Source organism: Clarias gariepinus, chromosome 26, assembly GCF_024256425.1.
Source record: "Clarias gariepinus isolate MV-2021 ecotype Netherlands chromosome 26, CGAR_prim_01v2, whole genome shotgun sequence".
Lineage (NCBI taxonomy): Eukaryota > Metazoa > Chordata > Actinopteri > Siluriformes > Clariidae > Clarias > Clarias gariepinus.
Window position 1 is genome coordinate 17,850,722 of NC_071125.1, and position 20,129 is coordinate 17,870,850.

The 20,129-nt window shown below is 37.6% G+C and overlaps 1 protein-coding gene across 1 annotated transcript; it reads left to right on the top strand.

The window, feature by feature from the left end:
- The first annotated feature begins 4,450 nt into the window (after positions 1–4,450).
- On the top strand, positions 4,451–19,166 carry LOC128513880 (uncharacterized). The gene is made up of 5 exons (XM_053487433.1): positions 4,451–4,650; positions 5,073–5,121; positions 15,866–16,006; positions 16,872–16,953; positions 17,048–19,166. Exons 1-5 carry the CDS (start codon positions 4,451–4,453, stop codon positions 18,733–18,735), a joined length of 2,160 nt encoding a protein of 719 aa, XP_053343408.1. The 3' UTR covers positions 18,736–19,166.
- Positions 19,167–20,129: the final 963 nt, after the last annotated feature.

A 20,129-nucleotide genomic window follows, 5' to 3' on the forward strand; every position in this document is an offset into this window, starting at 1 on the left:
CAAACGAAATGTAGAAAGAAATGACACACAGGCTGCTGAATGGTCTGCCACGGCCATGTTGGTGCCCGGAAGTCTATATGAAAGAGTGCTACGGTAAGTGCTGTGTAGATTTTCTTTCTTGCATGCATCAAACTAAAATGTATTATTACATTTTTCTGGTGAAATACAGAAATTACATAACAGTACATTATGGTAATTATTGTGCATTCACATTGAAAAGGTAACAAAAAAATAAACTGATTCTTAATGGAAATTAAGAAGAGTGACTAGCTCCATGTAGTGATACTACTTACTACTCTTAACCACAAGACATTTTAGTAGTGTAGCTAATAGGGACAGGGATCACCAGGGACCACTGGAAATTATATTATCATTATATAATCATTTTTTGCAAGAAAGTTTAGAATGCACCATCTACCTCAAATGCAATCATATATAAAAATGAAAGGACAATCTTTGAAAAATAGATTTTGGAATCAGTGTGGCGATACATAAATTGCCACACAACAAAAGTACAATCTGTAAATGAATTGTATTAAATAAAATTATATACAATTTAGTAAAATACACATGGAAATTAGCTTAATTCGCTTATATTTGATTTGCTACCTCTTATTTAAACAAATCTGTAGACAAATTTGAATAGATTTAAGACATTTGCTTATGTTTGTAGCATAGCCAGTCCAGCCTTGGAAAATAACTGAACCAAAAAAGCTGGAGCAAACATTCTCTGTATTTCTTGCTTGTTTTACAATTAGCTAAAAGTTTCTAAAAAAAAAAAAAAAATTTATTGCATACATTGTTCAAAATAAGTAAATTTTATGTTGTAATAATATCATATTTATTTGTATTAATTGTATTCTAATTTGTAAGTGCAACAAATTATCTGCACAAAAGAATGAAAATTTTAGTTTTTCCAGTTTGAAAAAAACTAGCTTAGTTGTAGTTAGATCAATTTTGGCAGTAGAATAGATTTTTATGACATGACTAGCTTTAAGCTTGACAGCTGCAGTTGCAAAAAAGCTAGATGAGTGTTCGACAGAATAACAATGCACAGTAAGTAAGTATGGCAAAATACCCACATGTTTTAAGATTAACTAACACATTTTGGGTCATGAGAGGTTTAAGATCTAGCTCAATTGTTAGACAAAATATCCTGCACTATAGTTTAATTCAATTCAATTTCATTTATATAGCGCTTTTAACAATGGTCATTGTCTCAAGAAAGAAAAAAAATCCATTAAAAAATAATAATTTTAAAAATAAAATAAAAAAATAATAATAATAAAATAATAATAATAATAAATTGTGTATGTGTGAGAAAAATGTGTCTAGATAATGAGATGAATGAATGAAATTTCTCTGATGAGCAAGCCGAGGGTGACGGTGACAGTGGCAAGGAGAAACTCCCTGAGATGGCAATAGGAAGAAACCTTAAGAGGAACCAGACTCAACAGGGAACCCATCCTCATTTGGGTGATAACAGATAGAGATGATATAACACCATGTGTGTTATGCAGCTGAAAGTACAATATAACAGAAATTCTTTAAATTAACATGAAGTCCAGTTCAACATAGGGATGAGTCAGTAGGTGCAGAGGGCAGATGGGGTCTGGATCACTGGGAGCACAGGAGCAGGATGTGTAGCTCCAACCATAATAAGGCAGAACCCAGCTGGAGCTGGTCCTTCTCTGGATGCCTCAGGATTCTTGCAGGGTTGGCCTTTGTCTACTGAAGCTGGTACAATTTCCAGATGCCTCATGATGGGTAGAAAAGTACAGAACAGTTCACGGAGTGGGTTGCAGTTAACCCTAGGGGTTCATGAAACATATCCTGGGTGTAAATCACCCCCCATCCCCCATTAAAGATAATATGTCTACTAATTATGTCCACCTCAATCCAGGGCTTGGGTTAATGCCTGTCTGGAGTTTCTCATATTCTCTCCACACCTGCTGGTTTTCTCCCACCTCAAACGCTATGCCATCGCTCCTATGTGTAACTGAGTGTGTAAGTGTATGTGTGCTCGGTGTCCTACAGATGGACTGGCATCATATTCAGGGGGTATTCTCACAATAGACTCCGGATCCAGCATGAACCTGTCCAGGATAAATCCATTACTGAAGGTGATGGGGAAATCCTATGTGTGAAAGTTTCCAACAAATTTTAAAACATATACAATATATGGCTCCAAGTAATAATATTAGTTATCACACACATTTAAACAATGTGTTTAATTTCTTAGGTATTTTATTGTTTTGTTTTTTACCTGTACAGAATTAGTCTGTTTTTTAAAGTAAAGTGTTTAAGAATCCCCGCAACAGCTTAATATCTTTCCTAAACACACAACATCTATCATTAAAAAAAGATTTTAAAAGTAGAGATTTCAGAGAACTGCTGAGTACAGGAGAGAAGGTTGGGGGTTCAAGCCCCACCACAGGCACATTGAGCCCTTACCCCAATCTGCTCCAGGGGACTGTATCCTGGCTGACCCTGCTTTCTGCTTTCTTTTTCAATGTAGCTGTATACATACTTGGGTATTTAGTTAAGTACTTGAGGGAAAATAAAGTTTTTTTCTAACTTTGAGTCTAGTGAGATTTGGCTTTAATGTCCTAAAAAAGATTACAACAAACCAAATTTAAGAAAATTATTTTTTCAAGAGATTTAACTTTTTTTTATGCGAACATGCCTTGTTCTCTTAGCAGATAATACAGTATTGCTAGTTTGAAGCATGTATTTTATAAAAGCGTGAAAGAAATCTTAGCTTACAATTTAGTAAAATACATATAGAAATTGAAATATAAAAATATATAGAAATATATGACAAATCTGACAACATTTGCTTATTTTTTGTAACATAGCCAGTTTAGTCTTGAAAAATAACTGAACCAAAAATGCTGGACCAAACATTCTCTGTATTTCTTTCTTGTTTTACAAATAGCTAAAAGTTTCTAAATTAAAATTTTCTATTGCATACATTTTAAATAATAAGTAAATTTTATGTTGCAATAATATCGGATTGCAATTGTAATTATATTCCAATTTGTAAGTGCTTTCTGACCCCAGCATCCTAACTGGGATATACAAAAAAATCTATTCGCTGTGACATGTGGTACGTGACAAATAATTAAACTTAATCTTAATGACCAAGATTTTCAACACTCATCCTCTACTGGTCATCTAACTTATTGCATTAGTGTGTGTGTATGTTTGCGTGTGTGTGTGTGTGTGTGTGTGTGTGTGTAAAGGGACTCCGGACCCAAAATAGTGTAAGGCAGCTGCTCAAAGTCAAACCAGAGAAACTTCAAAGCAGTGACGGGGGAACGCAGGAGCTGAGTTCGTAAAGGTCACCAAGTGTTGAGAGAGAGAGAGAGAGAGAGAGAGAGAGAGAGAGAGAGAGAGATACATGATAAGAGAAAGACAGACAGACAGATCTTGGTGGGAGAAGGAGAAAAAGACAGGCTGAGAGAAATGGAAAGAGAGACAGACACATTATACTTGAAAGAGAAAGAGAGATGGAAAGACAGAAAGGCAGGCAGAGATGCATGTAAAGAGAGATTTGTAGAAAGACAGATACTTAGAGAGACAGACAGAGATGAATACATGGAAAGAGAGACAAGGAGACAGATGAAGAGAATGCAGTCAGGCAAAAGGGGGAGAGATTGAGAACATGGGAGAAAGAGGGATATAGACAGAGAGGAAAGAAAGAGAGACAGACAGATACTTAAAGAGACATAAATGCATGGAAAGAGACACTAAGAAAGAAAGACAGACAAAGAGAGAGAGAGAGAGAGAGAGAGAGAGACAAAAATACAGGCAACAAGACTAAAAGAAAAATGAATGCTTAGAGAAACAGACAAGAATACATGGAAAAAGTCCGAAAAAAGAGAGAAACAGGTAGCTATAAAGAAGGACAGCCAGAGAAAGATGGAAAGAGACTCAAAAAGAGAAAGATACTTAGACAGACAGATATAGATTTCATATCTTAAAGTAACATTCCATTAAACTTTATCTACAGTGAACTTTCAGGCTTTTAAAGTTTATTTAAGCTCTGAAGTCAGTTTTATCCTTTTTATCTGACTTTCTAAACAGCATTATCATTTAATGCATCATCATTTTTTTAAAAATCTCTTATCTTGTGTGATCATATCAGCTTACAACACTATTAAAAGAGCAGATTTAACATTATTATACGTTTCTGTGTGGATTGTATGAATGATCATATTAAAGATTGATTCAGACTATACAAATACACAATAAATAAGAAGAATATTCATAAAAATGACAAGTGATACTGTTATTGTCTTGGTCCTGCACTTCTATCTATAAAAAAATAATTTTTGAAAAATATATTGTTTAGCCTGTACTTTTAGTATGCTAATTAGGCTCCGCCTCCCTTCTGTGGCACCGAGATCACGTGACCTGAGACTTCATTTCCTTCAGAACAACCATCATGGCAGACAATGAGCCAACTCGCAAAAGAAGACGCAAGGTCTTTACGGAATCTGACAAGAAGAAAAGAAGACTGGCTTATCAGACTAGTTTAGACAAAACAAGAGTTTACGTAGGCAAAGAATTTGGAAGATGGCAGCAGCTAAAGGAGTCTCTTTCTCTGAAAACGAATGAGCAAGTTGCTACACTTTTGCTGGATCGGTAAGTAGACATGTGAATGGTTGTGTAAAAATTATATAAGACGTCAGTAAAGGTGTACTAATAAGTATCTGTCCAGCCTGATGCAATAATACACCGAATAATCTGGAACATCTATTGTTAGCAAGCGTTCCGACATCTTGTTTGTTTAGACACGAGCCACGTGACCGCCTCATTTGCATACTCATTAATATTCATCAGCGTCTGTCAGAGATGGGCGTGTCCCCATATGATCAGCCTTGTTTGTGTTCAGTTACTTCAGCGGTTTTTTTTTTGGGTTTTTTTTACAACACACGGTATTTGCTATAATTACCTCGTTTTTATTTTTTCCCCTTCGTTTTAACCTATATCCTTACACATGTAATATACGTTTTGAGAACTATGTACGGTCTGTTTCAATATTTAATGCATTTTTTTGTGAACAGTTTTAACAGCGGCAGCGCCACCTGCTGGCGGAGAAGAGAAATGATTACAGTGAGTAAGAACATCTCTCTTTTTAGACATAAAAAAACTCTAAAATAAAAAAAACTAACACAATTTGATTTGCCATGGGAATTTTTTTTTTTTCAGTACTTTTTAGTTTTCTGAAGAGCCTGGAGAATGACTTGCTGTGCTTTTTGGGTTTCTTACAAGTACTCCAGGTTTCCACCCAAAGACATGCAGATTAGGCTAATTGGTCCATGGTGTGTAGATATAAGCATGTGTGCCCTGCGGTAGATTGGCACCCTGTCCAGGGTGTATATGTGAGTGAGTGCATTTTTACGGCCAAAAAATGACTTTAGACAATTATTATAAGGATAACGTGAGGGGCGTTCAAAACCAGGACGAACGAAACTGGGATGAAATATCTTGTGAATGGAGGTATAAAACTGTTTGACATTTACAGTACGTGAAGAGACTCTTAGAATTAGGAAAAATTTAAATATTGCAAACATTTTAAACTTGCAAACTTACCACTGCAGTCAATTCCTTAAACATTTAATGAGTGGAACGCCTGATACTTGAAAATCGACAGATACCTTGTTATCAAATTGCAAAAAGATGCATCTATTTGTGGGAAGTGTGCACACAATCATTCACCAATACCACTTGCACATTACAGGAAATCAACTGGGAGTTATTGTCATATCACCGTACAGTCCTGACCACGCTCAGAGCCTTTAAAGGAGTTGCTGGAAGTCCAGCGTTTCACTTGTGATTCATGGCTTCAGTATGCAGAGAATTCTTTCACTGGAATAAGTGCATTAATGTAGCAGGGTCGTTTTTACTCTCGTAAATCCGTTCTGGTAATCTGCACAATCAAATGTCCCGGTTTGACTTGAACGCCTCTCATACTTTCAGGAAAAGTCTAAATCCCTTACATAAATCAAGTGACAGATTAAAAACTAAGATATCAGTCATGTGATCTTTGGCATTGATGTTGCATGACCTCATTACTATTTTTCCACCAGCGTCTAATGCATTAGATATTTAATCCATACTTAATTAGTGCACGTTGCCTAGCTATGACAATCGCAAACACCAGCGGTTTTATGTATGTCAGGTTTTTCAGGGGCTGCACACATATTGTTTGATCAAGCTCATAGATCACTCTTACCGAAGCTTTATGTAATATAGTATATAAACTGTACTATAAATAGCATTATATAAGTAAAGTAACATGCAACAGATTTGGATCCTTATTGCTTTCATTTTTGTTTTAATCATAATTATTTTTTATAGCTGCTTTAATGTAATTAAAGGAACTGATTTAAGGGTTTCTAGGGAGTGAATACTTATACTTGAAATTCATATACATCAATAAATGCTCTGTCATTAAATGTTTCATACACTAATAATAGCCAAAAAAAATTAAAAAATAGCAAAAAGATTGTAGACACCTGACCATCACACTCATGTGCATGCTAAACATCACATTCTAAATGTAGTCTCCTTTTGCTGTCAAAATAAGAGATGTGGGTCTCTTAGTTCCAGTTTAGGGACAATTTTAGTTTTATGGCATACAAAGACATCCTATATTGTACAAGTCTGTGCTTCAAGTATGTGCAACAGTGTAGAAAAGTACCACATATGGGTGTGAACAGGTGTCCATATACTTTTGGTCATACAGTGTAACTTGTTTCAAAGAGATTCCACATTAATTGTAATGATAATTCATAAACATGTGTCATTTTCAAACATATTTGTCAATAAATTGTAAATAAATAAATAAATAAACAATAATATTTGGTATAAAAGGAAAACAACCTCTTAGTTTTCCTGTTAGAAAAAGAGGAAACACTTTAGGCAGATACAACTTATAGGTAGTTTCAACTTTATTGTCATTGCATAGCACAGGTACTCGGCAACCAATGCATTTTAGCATCTACCAGAGTGAAAATCAGTGTTTATACTGTAAATCTGTGCAAATACAGTATAGGCATTGTGCAAATTATAAGGTGCAGGTTAAATAAGTAGAGTTTTTATATATGGTGTATATACAGTGCTTTGCATTTCTACATTTTGCCATGTTACAACCACATAATTGTATACACAGTTGTGAAGTGGAAGGAAAATTATTAATATATTAATAATTTTTTTTTTTTTTTACAAATAAAAATCTGAAAAGCGTGGTGTGCATTTGTATTAAGCCCTTTACTCTCATACCCTAAACTAAAATCCAGTGGAACCAATTGACTTTAGAAGTTACATAATCAGTAAATGGAGACCACTTGTGTGTAATTTAATCTCAGTATAAATAAAGCCATTTTGTAAATGCATCAGAGGTTTGATAGGGAACATGAAGCTCAAGAAACACACCAGACAGGCCAGGAATAAAGTTGTAGAGGTGTTTAAAATAGGGTTTAAACAATTATAAAGAGCATAGGGTTTATGTTTCTGTGGCACTTAATTCACAGAGTTACGGTTTTATTTGCTGTTTCTTGTTCTTTTGTTACAAAAATATGGCTTGAACTTACTTTAACTTTAAATGTCACCTTTTATGCAAATCTGAATTTGGGACGATGTCATTTGTTTCCAGTGTGAGTTTTAACCAATCTGAACATAACCCCCCCCCCCCATTACATCATTACATAGGCCCTCCTCCAACTGAGTTATCAGCTCTGCCCAGTTAAATCTTTTAAAATCTACTTCTCGGTCCACCATTGTCCTTTGCACTCCAGAAAATTACACAAACAGTAAAATGTCACAGTTAAGACCTAAACACAGTCAGTGCTCTGTTGTCGGCTGTACAAAAGAACACAAAAGTCTTTTTTTACTCCCGTCCTCTAAAGAAGTGAAGACGCAGTGGATGTCGTTCATTTTAGATGCAAACCTTCAGACGACTATACCCAAAGTCTTCTATGTTTGTGCTAACTGTTTCACATCAGACTGCTTTTTCAAAAAGGGACAGTTTGACGCTGGATTCGCCTTAAGACTAACGCTTAAGAGCGAATCGGTTCCGACTCTCTGTGACCCGACTTTATATCCTGAAGTTGTAAGTGGCCCAATTACAAGTATTTTTACTGCCTGTTTTCTAAGTTGACCTTAGACACATTAGCAGTATTTAAAATGTAAACAATCTGTTTATTATCGAATAATTATAAATAGATATGTTACAGAAACAGAACTTCAGCTTCGCCATGCGCTGTTTCTGAGTATGTACAACTGTTATTTTATGTTCCTGTCTATATTTTGATGTGATTTTGATCATAAACTTGTGAAAACTAAATACATGTAGTTTTATTCAGGGTGAATTAGTCAATCACTCATCATCTATATAACATTATCCTGCACATAGAGTCGTGAGGGGCCTAGAGCGTATCCCGACAAGGTAGGGTACACCTTGGTCGGGGTGCCAATTCATTGCATGGCACACATAAACACTTACACACACATTTACACACTTCAGGCAATTTCAGAATGCCAATTAGCCTGCTCTTCCTACTTTTCATGAACCCGGACCCTGGAGGTACAGTGATAAGCACTACAGCACCTGCTGCCTTATACAGGGTGAATTTTTAATAAAAATAAAAAAAAGACAGCAAAAAAACACCACCAAATACTTAATCCAGTGGCATAATCCTTCAAAAGACAATCACAAAACATTTAAGATATATTATGTGTGTGTGTGTGTGTGTGTGTGCATATTACATAATGTAAGGTTTAACACTTTTTAGCTTATTTTATGTTCTGCGCTGTGTTTAATGAAGGTAAAACGCCAGGGAACAACTCCTCAACATAAACATGATGCCAACCTTCACAATCTCTAACAAAGTTTTTTTCTGCACATGTGTCGAAATATGCTGTCTGACCCATTGAAAAATATCTATTTGCGTCCCTATTTTACGACGGCTCTGCAAACCGTAAAGCTCGATGTACGTGCGCACTCTCATTCAGATTTAAAAGGCTAGAAAGGGTTTTGTTATCTACATATATCTGCATTTTCGTTTTATCTTACCTTTATTTTTTGTGTTAATGTTTGTAACCTTTGAAAGTTTTAAAAAACATTTATTTAGTTTTTTATATGGAAAGATATATTTCCAAGGTGCTTATGGTCGGAGTCTTCCACCAAACACCGACGCACAACAGGCTGCGTTACAAAAAGCTTGTTCTTCCTAATCGGAGCGCCCTAAAGAGTGTATAAAAGAAAAGGTTGTGGGCAGCCTATATATTTAACGTTATAGGTACCCATTTGGAAAGGTTGTACAGGTTGAGTGATCTGATGACGTCATACGTCATTTTCATTGTTTACATAGCAACACAGTCAAAATTGATCATTGATCATTTAATGATAATCCTTTAAGTAAATAACATCAATTTAATTTAATTTAAACTTTATTTTAAAATATGAGAGGTAATCCTGGTCAGTTTTATAAAAAATGTGATTATTTATAATTTATTTATTTATTTTTTCTTTTTAAAGAAACAGGGTTGGTAAAAGGGTTGATGGGATGGCGCGTTAGGCTTGATCACGTGACAGGAAAGCGTTATTGCGTCAAAAGATCATAAGAGCCAATCAGGAAGCGATATGCAAATACAGAGCATGACGAGAGACTATAGAAAGAAAACCTGTTCGCATTAATACACCGTATAAAACGTTCGAGTTTAAGGAAATGACGGACTGCATGTGTCGCGGGTGTTATGCAGCCACTGGGGCATCACTACACTACATCCCAAAGGATCCCGAGATACGACAGAAATGGATCGATTTCATTTATGAAAACCGCCCGGCTCCTAAATTATTAAAAAATCTGGATCGTATAAGGATCTGCAGCGCTCATTTCACAGAGGAGTGTTTTACTAATTACCGACAGAAAATGATGGGCTTCGGGAAAAGGCTCATCCTTAAGCCCAATGCTGTCCCGACTGTATCTGTACAGGTCGAGCTCACAACACCGATCAGGTTTCGACAGGTAAACCGTCACCTCGTTCACCGTTATCATCTCAATAACGCACGCATTTTACTAACCAGGTGACTTCACACACTATCTAGCACTAACGCTACCGTTCGCCTTTAAATATCTATTTACAGCCAGAGCGGTGAGATAGACATATCAGTATCACTTACTTGTTACACTCTGTAACATTTGATGTCTACCAATTAGTGCATTTAAACTGCTGTTAATATTGATACGCGTCGCTTTACTCGGACACTTCCGTCTCGGTAAACACTTCCGTACCGTGGCGTTGTGTCAAAATAAAAGTCCTGTTCGTATCCAAATGCACGTTTTTGTGGCATGTAAAGTTTTGTAGATGGAGTTGGCCCGCTGCGCTAGCAATGTCAAGCTTGCACCTCCTGGGTCGAAGGTTTGATTCCCACCTCGGGTCTGTGCGCGTGGAGTTTGCATGTCCTCCCCCCGTGCTTGGCGGGTTTCCTCCAAAGACATGCAGGTTAGGTTAAGTGGCATTCCCATATTGCCCCATAAAATAGTTTGTGAAGGTGTGCTCTCATCACACCCAACCCCCCCAATCCAGGCTGCACTCCACATTATGCCCTAAGTCTCCTGGGGTAGGCTCCTGTGAGCCCCCCCGCACGCCTGTTTACAGGAGCAAACAGTCTAGACAACGAGTGAGTAGAACATTTTTAGCCAATTTCTAAAACAGACTACGCAATATGTGGTCTCAGCATCTGATTCTATGACCTGTGATTAAAGAAAACACCCATAGATTCATACTTTTTTGACCCCAAAGGACATCCAGCAGCAATAGAGACAGCAAGATGTGATTGGACACTGTAGATCTTACATACAGTCAGTAGACACACAGGGTGGAGTGAGAGCTGACCAAAAGTTACTAGTGCAATTGCAAAAACAAAAAACTAAAAGATATTTAAAGTATAAAAAATAAAATGTATAAGTCATAAGTAATCATAATTAAAAATGTATAAATGAATAATACTAATAAGTGAGATGCAGTGCAACCTTAATGAGACCACGTTTTACCTGAGTCATCAATGAGCCTGAGCCGGGCTTGTGCATTTTTATTTTTTTTTTGCTTTTTTTTTTCATAAAATTTTTTTTGTTTATTTATTTATTCATTTATTTTGTGGCTCTGAAAATTTTAGTTTTAGGTGGTGCTGTTAACTAATATTATTGTGCTTATGATTATTACTATGATTAATATTATTATTAGGGCCCAAGCACTAGTACAGTAGTGTAAAGAGCCCTCTTGTTAGTGGTGCTTGCGAAGCAAAGCACTACTATTGTTATTTCACAGGCTTATTATTATTCTTTTTCTGCTTCTTCTTCTTCTGTACAAAAGTTTGGCGCGTAACTAGTCCCGTTGACGTATACCCATGAATGAGGTGTCAAATCACGCAGCTTATTCGGGAATGGGGTGCTATGACTTTTCTAAGGACGTCCAATAGACTTAACATTGAGACCAACTTTGACTGATTGTAGCGCAGAGAGGAAATTTTGGAAAAAGGTCAAATTTACCACATTTGAAGAGGTTTACAACCTGTGTCAGAACATACCCCGCTCAAGGTTATAGGTTTTACCTCCAGGGCACAAGAGGTCCCCAAATTTGCTCCATTGACATATAATGTACACATTTAGATCTCATTTAGCTAAACATGGGCTTTCCTCAACAGGAAGGGTTTTTTTTGGTGGAGGGGTTGTTTTGCACCCATTGAAATCCTCTTATAAGATTTATACAGTCGATTTATACAGACAAGCCCTTAAACGTATGGAGAACTCATTGCGAAAACAAGAAGAAGCTAATAACATTTAGTTATATATAATTATATAGTTATATATTATGTCATAGTGTTGCAATGACATAATAAGGGTGAACTTGTAATGTCGCAGGTGTTTGATATACCTGTGTACTTTTAAACAATTAACTAATTAGGTTCCAAGCACTAGGTTTTAAAACTTTTGAATTGGCATGATTTCTCACAGTATTTAAAATAATCCTAACTCTATCCTAATTGTACCTGCACAATGAAGTTAATTAACCATATATTGTAAGAGAAAGGCTTTAATACTACTGAATTTGTTTTATCAAATTTTTTCATAAATTTAATGCAAGTATGTACAATATTAAATAACAATAATGTTATTCATATTAAAGCATTTTTTTCTCAGTTAATAAGGCTAATTTACTTTGTTGTAACAATACTCATGTAAGTAATCATACACATGCTTCATACTGTACATCACATATCACAGATCTCAGGACAGTAAAAAACTTTTACTCAGGGTTTTTGGACTTTTGTTGTCAGTTTAACAGTTAGAGGGAGTGTCCGTGTCCTTTTTGACATCAGTGGGCAGTGCTGTGATCTGTTTCATTAGACCCAAACTCTCAACCCCTGCCCCTTTAAATGCATGTGCCACCTGTATGCACACTGTGTGTGTGTGTATGTATGTATATGTATGTGTGCAGTGAAGGGAACTGCTGCAATGAATATTGGGCCCAAGCACCTGTGCCAGAAAGACAGTGGGCACATTCGTTTAAAGGGGAAATACCAATACCATAATGGCATATTTTTAGAATAGGGGAAATTTTATGTTAAGACCTCCAAAAACCCCCGAATGCTGGAAAGAAAGCATCAACCTATGATGTCACTTAATGTGATGTCATTCAATATGATGTTACTCAGGAAGTTATTAGCCCCTTTTTAGCACAATTCTAAGGTATTGTCACGGCTGAACCGCTTGAAATATCAAAAATCCCCTAAAAGGAGTATATCAAATTTCATTGTGTGCGTTTTGCAAAGAAAAATTACTGACTTCCTGCTGAGCCCATGACATGCACAGGGAAATTTGTTCAGCTCAATGAGCTCTATACAGTATGTGTATTGAGTTTCACATGTATTCGTGTGTATACAAGAGGCGCTCTTCACAGAATATGGCGACATAGGGCTGATGTCATAGGGGTTGGGCCCTAAAAAAAAAAATCGTAGAAAAACAAGAGGGCCCTTCACACATTATGACGACATAGTGTTAATGTCATAGTGCTTGGGCCCTAATAAGCATCAACGCCATTTAGTCAAAATTCAATTTAATTTTAAAGTTCAATAAACGAGTTGAATAGTTATTTGTCTTAGTTATTAAGTCTTAATCTGTTTTAAATTGCAAGGGATTATAAAGGTCATTTCAAAATTTTTGCATCAACACTCTTTACATGTTGTCACAGATTTCCAGCAAAAAAGTGCACATATATACATTTATCGTAAAATAAACTTAAATACTTTTTTTTTTCATTCTACAAGCAATCCTCCACAATAAAGAAGTAAATACAGGTGTTTGGATTGTTAATGTGTTATAGCAAATAAAGCCATTTACACCTGTGCCTACCTGACTTCATTGGACATAATTAGGAAAGAAGCGCAGCTGTCCACATAAGGTCTCACAGTAGATTGCGCATTTCAGATTGACAACAAATCCATGAGGTTGAAAATTTTTTTTGTATATTGTTTCAAGACATAGATCTGGTGAAGGGGACAAGAAACTTTCTGGAGCATTGAAAGCATCCAAGAGCATGAGCATTATTCTCAAATGGAAGAGTTTTGGAACCACCACATATCTACACAGATCTGGTCACCCAACCAAAAGGAGTAATCAGAGATGAAGTGCCTTGGTCAGAGAGGTAACCAGGAACCTAAGGGTCACTGTAAATGAGATCCTGAGTTCCTTTGTAGAGATGCGAGAGACTTGTAAGAAAGCCCTCCCTGCAGCACTTTACCAATCAGACATATATGGTAAAGTAGTATAAAATGTGAATGTGTATGAATCAAAATGATCAGATTGTCCCTGATAAGCAAGCCGAGGGCGACGGTGGCAAGGAAAAACTCCCTTAGATGGCAATAGGATAGAACCTTGTGAGGAACCATTCTCAACAGGGAACCCATCGTCGTTTGGGTGATAACGGATAGCAGGGATTAATCTGCAGTCATACTGTGTGTTAGGTGGCTTAAGTTTAAATGTAGTCCAGTTCATTATTGGAGGCTCAGATAGACTGTAGGAAATTCCACTCCTGAACTAGCGAGCGACTATAGTCACAAGTCCTCTGAGAACAGCTGTCAGCATCAGCCGAGGCCAGGACATTCATGGTAAAGTGGAACCGCCCCCCAGTCACCACACACATCCCAGACAGACCACGCAGGGCATCCATGCGACAAGATCTTCAACCAGAAGCGGGACACCAGGACAAGTCAGACAGGTCCAGAGGGCAGAAGGGGCTGGATCACTGGCAGCTCAGAAACATGTGTACTCGACAAAGAGATAGAGAGAGTGAAAGAGAGAGAGCGAGAAGAGGAGAGAGCAGAAGAGAAGGAGAGATAACAGTTACGTATGATCACAGTCACATAATATAATTTTACAATATATTCCTGATCTTGGCAATATTTCTGTGGTGAAAGAATGTTATCCTGGTAATATTATCTACATGAGCTTCAAATCTGAAATCTGTAATTACACCAAGTTCTTTTACTGTTGCACTTGATGGAACAGAAAGGTCATCTAAAGTTACAAAAAGATTGCTTCTAGCTGCATGTGGGCCTATGACTAAAACTTCTGTCTTATCAGAATTAAACAGAAGGAAGTTAACATCCAGTCTCTTATGTCTTGCACACATTGCTCAACTTTATTAAGCCTTTTTTTCTCGTCTGGTTTTGATGCATGTCTCGTCAGCATAACAGTGAAAACTAATATCATGCTTACGAATTATGTTGCCCAGAGGAAGCATGGAAAGGAAAAAAAAGGAGTGAACCTAAAACTGAACCCTGTGGAACCCCAAACTTCACTTGAGAACATGCAGACTGGTCACCAATAAATCTACAAACTGATAACGATCAGTCAAATAGGATCTAATATCCTGTGTCTGATATCACAGTGTCTTAGTAGCTAGCATTATCGCCTTACACCTGCAAGGTTAGGGATGTGAATCTCTGATGATGTGACAACCTGGTCATTCAGTATGTTAAGGTAGTCAGCTGACTTCATTTTATTGCCATAAGCCTAAACATGACCAATTGAAGCAACCCCAGATCTGCCTTGAGGAGTCTGTTCTTTAAAAGTCTGTGATATTGCAAGTTGTATACATTTAATTTCCAATTTAATATTACGGGTTGTTTTGTTTTGTCCAGCTTTTTACAGAAAGGGGCAATATGGGTCCAGGATTTCCACTAGGTTTTGAAAAAGAAGAGTTTTTTCAGCCATAAGAGCTTTAGTAAGGTCTGCACTGATGTCGTGTAAGTAGGTTCGGGGGACAGTCAGAATTCCAGTTAATCCCAAAGGCGTTCAGTGGGGTTGCCGTTAGGCCTCAAGTTCTTCCACTTTAACCTTGGCAAGGTTAGCATGTGTTCATAAGCTCACTTTGTGCATGGGCAATGTCATGGGTCCCCTAGTTACAGCAGTGGAGGAGTTGTGTGTTTACGGCAGTGTAACAGTTTGGGAAACCAAGCACATATGGGTGTGATGGATTTTCAGGTCACAAATGATGTCCCAGTTATGTCTGTTTTCATTTCCAGGGTGTTACTTTACAGAATGTAGAAATGTATCTATGCGTGTTTTAAAACATCGACATTAAAAATTAAAACTAAACATCATTTAAAATCAAAGAAATTAAAAGATCAAAGGAAATCTGGCTTACAATAGAATGATATGATGTATCATGATCTTAGTTCAGACCCAGCACATTTCATGTAAAGGGTTTCATGCTCGTTCAATAAATATAATGAGTAATGATTTAAGTAGATCATTTTGTCTGTTTTGTTTCTGTGGGGGGACTTTAGGAGCATGTGGAAGAAATCACGGCTGAAACACGCCTGTGCCCCTTGTGTCAACGGCATCAAAAGGACAGCGGTGCTCTTTCTTTGCACCTGACTAAAAAACACAGCGTGCATCCAGCGTGTCTCGATAACCTACTCATTAATGTGAGTATTTAAATATGAATGTTGTCTTCACCAGTTTTTTTTTGACATTTTTTTTAATGATGATCATTTTATTGGAAGAAGAAAAGTTACTATATAGAGTATAGTGTATCTTAGCAATAAACTGATTGTATCGAGTCCCCTTGTAACAATACTGGTTTAATCAAGTATGAGAAGTGTTCAAGTCAAACCAGGACTTTTTATTGTGCAGAATAACAAAAGTTATTTTTCTTAGTACACCGGCGTCGTGATCGGACTGCCTGCGACACGTCTGAAATGCTGATCTTCCAGGAACTCCTTAAAGGACACAAACATGTTGAAATGGCTTGGCGTGATATCAGGACTGTATGGTAGATGTGGCAATAACCCCCAGCGGAGTTCCTGTAATGTGAAGGTCTCTCCATGCTTGGTGGGTTTCCTCCGGGTACTCCAGTTTCCTTCTACAGAAGGCATAGACATGCAGACATGCAGATTAGGCTAAGTGCCCCATAGCGTGAATAAACATGCAAGTATTTAATTATAAGTGTGTGCCCTGCAATGGATTGACACACCATCCAGGATGGACCCCGTCTTGTGCCCTCTCCTGGGATAGGCTCCAGGCCCCTCGTGACCTTGTATACAGGATAAAGCAGTATAGATGATGAGTGTCCCAGTTTGGCTTGAACATTCATCATACAATTAATAGTTTGGAGAAAAATTTAACAAATTATTTAATTAGTTTATTAGCTGCTTTAACCTTAAGGGATATAAAAACACACAGACACACATACAGACACACCAAAGTGACCGGTTCATGGAAGTTGCATGGTGTCCATTTAATACTTCATTATGTTATTCTATTAATTATTTCTCCCTCCTTTTACTTAAGGCACCTTACGCAAACCCTTCCTTTGGCCCAGGCCAAAGCATTCCATTGGTTCCAGTGAGAGAATCCAGTGTACAAAACATTAGTATGTTTAAGCCTCCTTTTTTAATTTCACAAAGATATCCCTGTTCACACTTCACGTATGGTGTTAACTTTACTTTTTTCTTTTTCCTTGAAAGATGGCACATCCCAGCCGATGTCCCCATCAAACACCAAATCCCCTAATTCAGTTCAACAAAACGGTTCTTCTCAGGAAAATGATGCATGTGATGAATCAGGAGTAAAGAACAGAGGATGCACTCATGGTGACACAGAATCCTTGGTCAATAATGATGAATCCAATGATAAAAACAATGCTGCTGCCGATGGCAATGCTAACCGCCCTTTTAAGTGCCACTCATGTCTGGAATTCTTTTCGGATAAGTCAGCATTAAGTGTACATTACCATTCAGCCACTCATATCCAAAAGATAAGAACTGGAGCAAGGAATGACAGTGATTCATCATCCCCCGTTCTTTCTTACCCATATGCCTCTAGCAAACCATACCAGTGTGACGTGTGCCACGTCTCTTACTTTTACGCCTTTGGCTTGGAGAGCCATCTGAAGTCTGTACTGCACCAGAGTCGTACCAGGAAGGCTGAAAATGCCGTGGCCAAAACAAACCCGGAAACCAGAATTGTTGTGGCAAGCCAGGCAGGTGCTACAGTGGCTAATCCCACACATTTAGCTAGTGCCAAGACCTGTAATTGTGGGACACAAGCAGAGAAACTTCAGCTTCAGCCTGCTTCTTCGTTGATTCCAGCTCCAGTGGTATCTGCTCAGGCAGTGCCTACGGTTCTTCCTTTCCTAGCGCTAGCTCCGAACACTGTTCCACACACCATCGTTCCCTCTGTTTTTCCTCCATCCGGGACTCAGCTCATACCCCAACCGCAAATGTTAATGCCTCTTATCGTGAAAGGGGTCCAAACCTCAGACGCCCCTCAACAAATTTTGCAGCAAGCTGTGCCAGTCCTTGGTCTCAGTGATCCCCGAATCCCAATCCTTGGTCCCAGAGATTCTGAAAATCAAGCTGCAGTTAGCAAAGTCTCCAGTGTGTCTCGAATACCTTTAAAAATTAATACATCTGTTGATGAGGTTGGAGTCAAAATTAAAATAGAAATTAAAGATGAGCCTTGTGATCATGAAGTATCAGAAAGGACATGTATAGCAGATGCTGCTATTCAGGTGGGCTTAAAACAAGAGTATAACAGAGTGTGTGATGGAATAGAGGGTAGCGTAGTGTGTGGTGACAAGCAGCAGAGCAAAGCCAAAGTGGTGAATGTGGAAGAGGCAAATGAAGCCTCTACAACCCAGGATCTACAGAATTCCCATGTTAAAAAATCCAGTCCTGTAAAAAACAACCCCTCAGATGCTAATCATGGCCTAACAACTTTAAATACCAAGCCTTGTTCAAGCTTGTCCTTGGGTCCTCCGGTACTAACTGAGTTCCAGTCCCAGGTTCTGTGGGCCTTTTTGGAGTCTCGAGATGAGTCTGATTCAGAAATTCCACCACGAGAAGACTGTGAAGCCCTAGGCAGGGAAGTGGGACTAACCGAAGACGAGGTAAGAGAATGGTTAGTGGACAATTATTGTGGCAAACATGGGCATTGTGAAAATGTACAGTCTTGCTGCAAAAACCAGGAAGGCACCGATGACGAAGAAACTCTGACGATTGATGAAAGTGGTGGAACGGTTCTCCGCTCCACTACGGACTTCGTTTCAGATGAAGAGGATGTAGATGATGAACAGATCACAGTGGGTATAAAGAGGAAGAGAAGCATTGATAAAGAAAATCCAGAGAAGGACTCGGGAGGGACAGAGTGCTAATTTTCTTTTATCCAGAACAAGCTAATCCTTCTGTTGACCCTCAAGGTTATTTAATCCCCCATGTATCATAGGACTTAGTGTTTCTGTCAGAGGTGGAGCCAAAGCAGTGGCCTTCATAAATCCGCCAATTACTCAGACTCAGGGTCAAAAGTCATTATCAATATAGTTCAATAACTTATATTAAGTGTTGCTGTAATTTAATTTAATTTGTTACTCACTTGGTTCTGTTGACTGATGAACACACTACAGTTTTTCACTTTTTTTGATTACCGGTCTAATCATTCCACTTAATCAGTTCTGATTGTGTTTCATTATAATTAACATGTACAGTATATATGTCTATATATGTTCTTGTATAGATATGTTTAAAATTAAAATAATGATTATTAAACATTTTTTCTATTTGCTGTACATTAGCTTGGTTTTTGCTGCACTGCACTTGGTCTTGCATTCATTCATGAATTCAGGTAGGCGAGTAAACAAACCACACTGGTTCTGGGGTCCGTTCTTTCGTACGTCACTAACTCAGCTGGATTTGATTGTTGTGGATTTGTCCTGATCTTGAATTGTTTCGTTCTTCGATGCGCATCTCGCATTTGCTGTCATAGCAACATGTCCGTAAGCTTGAACCTGCTTGGTAGCAGGTTTATTTCATGTAAACAGGATTTTGGGTTATGATTGGTTGAAATGGTGAGGTCACATCTGATTGGTTAAAGGGGGCGAGGGGTAGCTCAGTGGTTAAGGCATTGGACTACGGTTCGGAAGATCCCAGGTTCAAACCCCACAACCACCAAGTTGCCACTGTTGGGCCCTTAAGCAAGGCCCTTAACCCTCAACTGCTCAGATGTGTAATGAGATAAAAATGTAAGTCGCTCTGGATAAGAGCGTCTGCCAAATGACTAAATGTAAATGTTAAAGAGCCAACTGACGCGGACTGACTCACGTGGAAAAAGAAAAATATCTTGCATATATATATATATATATATATGCCCCCCTGCCATGGATTGCCCCTTCTCCCATGTAATCGCTATAAAATATTATATTAGAACATAAATTCATAGGTTTATTATTAACAAATATGATATTACTATTATAATAAACCCTAGGCACGAGACAGCCGTTGAGACCATTACTACAAATTCTTGTATAATGTTTATTTTGTAACACATTTATTTTTCAGGGGTTTGTCATGAATATGTAAATTGGACGGAACTAATTTTATTATAAAAAATATATATATATTCACACCATGGGGCACTTAGCCTAATCTGTATATATATAAGTATACATGTTGTATTTGAAAAAAAAAATCTATTTATTCATATACAACATATTTATTTTCATATTGCTCATTTTATTTTATTGTCTCGACGTACGAAGAACAGACCCCAGTT

Coding starts and splice junctions, on each gene's coding strand:
- LOC128513880 (XM_053487433.1), top strand. CDS start 4,451: ATGGCAGACAATGAGCCAACTCGCAAAAGAAGACGCAAGGTCTTTACG. Junction 5,122..15,865: donor GGAGAAGAGAAATGATTACA/GTGAGTAAGAAC, acceptor GGGGGACTTTAG/GAGCATGTGGAAGAAATCAC. Junction 16,954..17,047: donor ATCCAGTGTACAAAACATTA/GTATGTTTAAGC, acceptor TTTCCTTGAAAG/ATGGCACATCCCAGCCGATG.